At 37.2% G+C, this 8,191-nt stretch overlaps 1 protein-coding gene across 1 annotated transcript; it reads left to right on the top strand.

Moving 5' to 3' along the window:
• The first annotated feature begins 5,056 nt into the window (after positions 1 to 5,056).
• On the top strand, positions 5,057 to 8,102 carry LOC121254671 (transmembrane emp24 domain-containing protein p24delta9-like). Its single transcript, XM_041154795.1, has 4 exons — positions 5,057 to 5,348; positions 5,456 to 5,665; positions 7,526 to 7,602; positions 7,786 to 8,102. Exons 1-4 carry the CDS (start codon positions 5,142 to 5,144, stop codon positions 7,928 to 7,930), a joined length of 639 nt encoding a protein of 212 aa, XP_041010729.1. The 5' UTR covers positions 5,057 to 5,141; the 3' UTR covers positions 7,931 to 8,102.
• Positions 8,103 to 8,191: the final 89 nt, after the last annotated feature.

The following is an 8,191-nucleotide window of genomic DNA, read 5'->3' as shown; positions in this document are numbered from 1 at the left end:
GAATTAGGGATGGGAGACAGGCCTCCGCATCTGGCCCACTCACCACCCTCGTGCCCCTGCCTGGAGCGAGCAAGGGCATCTATCTGCACATAGCTGGCGTGTGGGCAAGCGCACACATTTGGGTGCCAGGGTTTAGGTTTTCACCCATTAGCATGACCCTAGGGGTGGGTGGTGGAACTCGCCGTCTGTCTATCCCCACCTCCCCTCCCTTCCCTTCCCCTCCCCTCAATCAGACCCCCAATTGGTCGAGGTACAGGCCCTTGCCCGTCCCATGCGAGCTACAGGGCATTCACTCGCATGGTTTCACCATGCGAGGGCTAGGCGCAAGCCAGCCCGAAGTTTATCACGTTCGACCCACACATTATATATAAATATATTTTAAAAAAATGTTTATAATACCCAAAATGACGTTGTTTCATTACAAGGTTACAAAATCCTACCACCTACGTATAAATATGACATTTTCTCTCTCTCATCTCATTTCTCTCAATCTAGGCCCCTCATTACCCCCTCCATCTTCTAAATTTTCTCCCTCGTCCATCAAGCTTTCACGCCTTAATGCCAATGGCATGCCCATGGCCACCATCCTTGGACCTCGACTTCTCTCTCATTTCTCTTTTTCTCCCTCTTCACTTCTTTTCCTCCTCCTCCTCTAAGCCGATAGAAATAAGAGAATTTCTCTTTGTAACGTCGTCATGGGTCTTTGTAACTTTGTTTTCGCATGTAACGAATGGCAGCTGGGATTGTGGGTGACACTGGAGTCCACGACGTCGTGACGGGTCTTCGAGTTTAATGACCCACGACCGCGACCATGGGCCATACAGGTTTGCCCACAGATATTTGAAGATCTGTGCACATATCCGTATGACCCATGAATGCGATCGTGGCCCGTGGGTCTGTTGTTCAATTTGTTCGATTAGGTTCTTTGTTCAATTTGTTAGATTTTTTCTGATCTCTTAAGACTGTAAGTTTGTTTGGTTTCTAAGTTTAGTTTTTGGTTTTCATTTGGATTTGTAAGATTTGTAATATTCTGTGCAATTTGGTTGCAATTTTTTTTTTTTTATTTTGGTTGTAAGTGTGTTCTGTAAGTCTATGACACTATGTAATGTAGTGTTCGACGAGGTGGCAAACAGGCGAGGGGGCCATTTTAAAATCCCCTCTCCCTCGCGTCTCTCTCTTCCTTCTATTTTAAAGTCTCGTCCAATCGCAGTCTCTCTCTCTCTCTCTCTCAATATGCCCCGTCATTCGAACATGAGCACCTGCCCACGGGGGCGAGGTTAGAGCCTCAGAGCCCAACTCTTCCCCCGGCCCATGCGAGGGCCAGGGGCTGCCTACTCGAGAGTTGTGGTAACACCCCTACGTCAAGTATGGATTCGAATTAGTTGCAATTCTGTATTTTGCTTCTTGGAGGGAATATTATAGACTAGATTAAAATGTATATAGATATGGTGCGAAGTTATTAAATATCCATAGATAAGTGAAGCCACAAAAATAAACTAATGTCACCACGTCACCATCTATAAAGTGAATCATCACGTGCAAAACGTAATAGTATGTTATGATCTAGAGTGTCATGTATAACTTGATTGTGAATTTAACAATGTTTATCTCATTTTAAGGATTAATTCTAATTAGAGTTTGTATCAAATATTATTTTTTTGTTTTAAAGAAACTAATATCTTATGGGAACAATTTTCCTTTTTTTCCCATTCTCCTTTGAGGTCCTATTTTCCTTCTCATAGAAAAACTTCCCTTTTAAGAAAAGCAAGGTGGAAGGGATGAAAAATGATTGATGCCATGCAATGATATTATACATCCAAGAACCTTAACTGTGACAACATTATGATGATGCGTAAGGGACCAACAAATATCAAAGTACTGTCTTATTCAAGGAACCCCCAAACCGTAGTGAGCCTCGTGTACTTGTGTTATGTGCATGTACAACCCGTTGATAATGAGTAACTTTGATAATAAGTTTATTAAAAGAAATGGTTTAGCTGTAGAGTAATTTTATAAAAGTAAATTTGCAAAATGATATGATAATTTAATGTAATATGTTAAATATACTTTACAATAAAAGTAGTTTTATAATTTAATGTACTAAATCAAACAACGTCAGTTTGTGAATTTACTTTTATGAAATCTCTAAGTGGCAAAAATATTTCTTTTACTAATAACGATTTCACAAATAATAAAGAAATGATAACAGTAATGATCGAGATATCGACGAAGAGTCTCCATTCTCAGATGATGACGACGGTGATAATGATGGAGACACGAGCACCATAAAGTTATGTTTTAATCCATAATGCCATATACAACTTCATTACATCCATTTATTTAGTAATTTGTGGTGTGATAGTTAATTAATTATCAAAGTAGGACTGGACCCATGGGGAACATTAAGGTAAGTTCACATCTACTCTTGACAATCCCAAGTGACAAAGGAGTGACGTGTTATTGTGTTTAGTTTATGAGCTATATTAATTACCGGGTATAAAGTAACCAACACGAACATTATGATTTCGGAGTAAGTTGTGCACGTGAAGAAAAATAAAAGTACACCGTATCCAATATATATTCGATATGCTATACTTTTATTTGTATTTGCATTTGCATTGTATTGTTTGATTTCGAGAAACATTATTGTTCGCATAATTTGACAATTTGACAATATGTTTCTTCAAGACTTCAAGTCCCACTCAATTCTACAATAATAAAGATTGATCTTGTTCTTATCCGTTTTGAATCTATTAACGTCGTGTTTCGTACGCTTTTAGGCTAAATTTTAACAACTTAGATCTTCAGAATTTAGACCTGCGAAAATAGAGATGAAAGCAATCTGGAAGAGGGTGATCTTGGGGCCAGAGAATCTCCAATCCCAAAGTCAGTAAATTTTCTTAGAAGTTTGTAAATAAGTATGAGAGTCTAGTGATAAGAGAGAGTTTCTCGTACCTGAGACTTGCTATTTATACCCTGAGTCTTGGGGGACAGATCGTGTCTGCCCCCATGAAGTTTGTGTCTTTCATACTGTTCCTTTTGTCAGAGCCCTTTAACGAGACGTGGCTCTACAACAACGTCATTATGTGGCGTGTAGCTAAGGTAGTGGTGCAATTAATGCAGCGTGGTTTCCCGATTTGTCTCACCCCGTTGGCGTCTTTGGTGGTTCGTTGATGCCTCCCATGTCAAATGATCGAGAGTTTCCCGTATTTTCCTCTCATTACGCAGACAAGCATTCAAGAGCTGAATACTATTCGAGGGGTTTCTAGATCAGCGAGTCACATCCCCTGTAACACGTTCCCTTATGTAAGTAGTGTTCAGAGGAGCCTACCAGCGGGCTGAGTCGAAGAGTCTACTTGCTCTGGACTGGGCCTTTGCTTCTTATCCCTTTAGTTGCCCTTCTCAAGCCAGCTGAGACAGAAGGGGGGAAAAACCCCTTACATGATGTAATAACGTCTTTAACCTTATATATACCGAAGAAAAATAATTATATCAACTATAGATAATTCTTTCTATGAGAAATCATATTTGTAGCTATAGAATGTGTAAATGCCGTATATTCATTTTGAAAAACGTGAATAAATATGAGATTCACATGAAAAAAAAAATTAATTTTTTATTGGTAAACTTCCTCTTTTTCAAAAATAATGCGTGGCGTTTACACGACCTGTTAACGTCGTGTTTCGCATACCTTTGGACCAAGCTCCAACAACTTAGGTTTTCAAAAACAAGCCCTGTACAAGGTAGACAATAATGCAGCTTTGAGATAGTGACCTTGGGGCTGGGGAGCCTATGATCACTAAGTTAGTAAATATTCTTGGAGTGTAGTAAATAAGTAAGAAAGTCTAGGAATGAAAGAGAGTTTTTCAATACTTGGGATTTGCTATTTATACTGTGTCTGGGGGGGGGGGGGGTGCAGATAGTCTTTTCCCATGAAGTTCATGCTTCTCTTTTGGCGTATGCGGTCAAACTTTCTTTAATGTAGCGTGGCTCCATGTCGACTTCATAATTGTGGCATGTGACTTAAGTAACAACGTTATAAATGTTGAGTGGTTCCCTGAGCCCCGATCCGATTTATATGAGCCGTAGATTACATGATGCTTATAAATCGAAAGTCCCTTGTGTTTTCCATGTGTTCTGTGCACATTCTATTCCCGAGGAGGGCTGCTGCAGTGTGTCAAGTCGTTCTGTCTTGTCCATCAATCGGCGTCCTTCCCTAGTTGTCATTCTATTCCTTGTTTGGTTAAGAGATCCCATTGGGTTGGGTTCTTAGGCTAAGGCCTTATGGGCATTTCCAAGAGAAAAATTTTTCATACATAATCCATAACTATATCTAGTATTATTCTTTTGAGCTCAATCCCTACAACAGAAAAGAAGATGGGCCCAATCAATTAAATATGGGCTTTTCATACAAAATATGTGTTAGTTTACATTTGGTGAAAGATTGTTAAACACATCCTATTAGAGTTTATCATTTTTTAGTCATCATTTTTTTATTATCTTCTTGTATGACATTAAATTATTGAAACATAATATAATATAAACAATAATTTTTTAAAATTTTTTAATACTATATAAAAGTAACAAAAGAAAAATGATTAAAATTGTGATATTACACATCTTTGAGCTAATTCATAAAATAAATAGAATATAATAAATAAATGAGTATGATATACATACAATATATATTGTATAATAATATTATAAAATAATATTATTTTTATAAAATATTTTATAAAAATATTTTTATTTAAAATATAATTATATAAAATATTATAAAAAATATTGTGTATAAATTATTTTCTTAAATAAATTATGCTCATCAGTGACACTTCCTCGAAAAATTATTAGATATTTTTATAAAACGATATATTTGTATATATAAAATTAAAATTATTTATATAAATATCAATTAATCAAATTTAATTGACATGGGAGAGAAACATCAGCCAATCAGCAAGGTCCACTTAAATGAACTTACGCGTCCTATGCAATCACAGATCACCACGTGGCTCAAATAAATAGGAAAGAAACGACAACTCCTCCTTCCTCGCTCAGATTTCGTCTTACGAAGTCCAATCTCTCTCTCTCTCAGGAAAAAAATAGAAAAGAACAAGATTTTGCCATATAGCTCTCACGCTATGATTCAATCCCAGCATCTATATTTCCTGCTAATCTTAGGGTTGCTATCGTGTACATCGGAGTCGATTCGGTTTGACCTGCAATCGGGTCACACCAAGTGCATCTCCGAAGATATAAAGAGCAATTCAATGACGGTGGGAAAGTACAGCGTCGTCAACCCCAACGAGGGCCATCCCATGCCCGATGGCCATAAACTCACCGTTAGGGTATATATATATTTTCTCTTTAATTGTGCTCGATGTGTTGACGTTTTTTAATGTGATTAGACTACTTATGGTAATTTGGCGACAATTTTTGGTGTTGCTATGCATAGGTAACTTCTTCTTATGGGAATAGTTATCATTACTCGGAGATTGTGGAATCGGGGCAGTTCGCGTTTGTGGCTGCGGAGGCCGGAGACTACATGGCGTGTTTCTGGGCAGCCGATCACAAGCCCCAGATCACGTTGACTGTGGATTTCGATTGGAAGACTGGTGTAGCCGCCAAGGATTGGTCTAATGTTGCTAAGAAAGGCCAAGTCGATGTAAGTCTCTTTTTTGCACCTTTTATTGGTCTAATATTACTTCCGACAGGTTACTTAAACAATTTTGTTCCTTTTTCATGCGATTATGGTTAGGTAGTTAGATTTATTGTTGGTCTTTGGGCGATGAAATTTGAGATTTTTTAATTTAATACAGTGTGGGCTTGAAGCTTGTCCATCACTGCGTTAGGAAAGTTGAATTTTAGAATTTTATGCTGTGTTATTCAGGAGTTACAAAACGAGATGCCAAGAAAATTGTGGGAAGGAGAGTTTCTTCCCTTTCCCAGTGAATGCAAAACGCGAGCATGGTATTTCAAGATAACGGACCCTGTTTGCTATTGCTTATGAGTTCTATAGGGTGTGAAGTTGATGAAATTTGCCTTCAGATGGATATGTAGAGAACCCCATTTTTTAAGGAGTATACCCTAAGCATGAATGAAGAACTGGTCTCTGAAATCTATTTATATAGAAGCCGAGCTGTTCAGTTCTGGAAAATGATTAAAAACACCAATTATGAGTTTATAAATTCTGGCTGCCTCATCTGTGTACCTGCTGCATTTCTTATATAGGTGGTCCAAATAATGTGGTGGTACAGTTGAGGGCTGGTTTGTTATCCACCTCTCCTGTCACAGCAGGAAATGCGACTTGTCAAAATTAAATGAAATATAGAGGAAATATTGGTGTAATGGGTAATGGAAACTTTGGGTTTCTTGAATTGCAAAGAAGTTGTACTGCAAGTGTGCCACAAGTGAAGATTCTAAGTCGCTTTTATGGTTGGTGAGTACAGCCGAATTCATTAAGAGTGTGTATAGTTTCTCACTCCAGAGGCACCCTTACTAGAAAACACTTTGGGTGCCATCTTTGAAACCTTTTTTGGCTATAGGTTTGGCCTTGCTTTTGATAGTTCAATATAAAGGCCTAGCTGGTGCTTTTATTTCATGTTTTAGCAGCATTCACTGCCCTTGAAGTGGCATTGCTGAAGTGCAGTTCAGAAGGAAGTAATGATTCCTCATTGTTGTTTCATAAATACGCTTGCTTATAAATATGACTGAGATGATGTGCTTGTGTATTTATTGGGATTTCAATACAACTGGGCTAATTTGTTGAACTAATTTGTGGTTTTGATTTCAATTTTTTATGATCATGTTATGCTTTCATAGAATTCATTTCATTTGCTATATCCAGTGTTTTTGCCTGCTCTTCAGACTTTTATTTATACAGTTTCTCGGTCATCTTGTTTGATGTAAAATTCTGGAAAGTCAAGATAAATGTTTTTTGGGGAAGTGTATTGTTTTCCCCAGTTCTGCATTTTTTATTGCATTTTCAGAATCTTCACTTGTGGCACACTTGCAGTACAGCTTCTTTGCATTTTTAGTTTTATTGCAAGTGTGCCACAAGTGAAGATTCTGAAAACTGTTTACTGTTAACTTAACAAGTTTGTTGTGCCAAACCTCAGAAAATGCAATAAAAAATGCAGAACTAAATGGAGCCTGTATATGGAAAGTTCGTGCTGAGGATAAACCCTCTTCAGCTGTATGTAGATGGTTTCCCTGGACTATCCTGGGATTGGGAGCTGGGAGTGAATAGAATTTGGTGTTTTTCATGTGTTTTTATTATTAAATAATAACAAACAAATAAAGAAAGGAAATCTATACCTTATGATATGATTAGTTACTTTTTGGGAATTATGCTGGATGTTTAGTATGTCTATTTTCAAATAATTGTATTCCCATTGGCCTGCACTTTTTAATCAATATATTTTTAGTGGTGTTATTTTCAATATAAGTCTTCAGCTTTTTACATATTCCAGGGTTGAGATGTGAGGGGAAAAACTTATATTGTTGTCATTACTTCATATGTCAGGCCATGGAACTAGAACTTAAGAAGCTGTATGATACTGCTATTTATATTCAGGAGGAAATTTATCATCTCCGGGAGAGGTAAGGAAGCATCTTTATCTCGACCAAGTTGTCATAGAAGGGATATGTTTTGGCATCAGTATTATTACTTGAAAAAATAAAAAATAAAAAAAGAATTCTAAAAAAAAAGTCATAGAAGGGAGATTTTTTGTTTTTTTGTATTGTTTTAATTGTAATTGGAGCTATTTTTGCTTGATGTTTCAGAGAAGAAGAAATGCAGGAGCTCAATAAAACTACCAACTCCAGGATGGCCTGGTTGAGTTTTCTTTCGCTCTTTGTTTGCTTATCAGTGGCAGGCTTGCAGCTATGGCACTTGAAAACCTTTTTTGAGAAAAAGAAGCTCATTTAGTCTTATTCTGGGCAGGTTCTACAATTTTTCTCATCTGTTTCGATTTACAACATAGAATCAATGTACCTTTCGAGTAGATTACTACAGTTGAAAATTGCTTACAGCCTGCAGAATCTTGTCTGCGTGTGTAGCTACCTTACATGAATCTAGGAGCAGCGTACCTTAATCATCAGTTATTTTGTTTCAGTTAAATTTGATATGTTGTAGAAGGTTGGATTTAGGTTCATGTGACTTTTAGGCCTCTTTTTTGATAGTCAGATG

This window comes from Juglans microcarpa x Juglans regia, chromosome 3D, assembly GCF_004785595.1.
Source record: "Juglans microcarpa x Juglans regia isolate MS1-56 chromosome 3D, Jm3101_v1.0, whole genome shotgun sequence".
NCBI classification, from domain to species: Eukaryota; Viridiplantae; Streptophyta; class Magnoliopsida; order Fagales; family Juglandaceae; genus Juglans; species Juglans microcarpa x Juglans regia.
This window is presented reverse-complemented; position numbering and strand designations above follow the sequence as displayed.

What these genes read in the sequence shown, in the direction of transcription:
- LOC121254671 (XM_041154795.1), top strand. Translation starts at nt 5,142, where the DNA reads ATGATTCAATCCCAGCATCTATATTTCCTGCTAATCTTAGGGTTGCTA. An exon ending in GCCATAAACTCACCGTTAGG is followed by an intron (nt 5,349 to 5,455) that starts GTATATATATAT and finishes TGCTATGCATAG; the next exon opens with GTAACTTCTTCTTATGGGAA. An exon ending in CTAAGAAAGGCCAAGTCGAT is followed by an intron (nt 5,666 to 7,525) that starts GTAAGTCTCTTT and finishes TTCATATGTCAG; the next exon opens with GCCATGGAACTAGAACTTAA.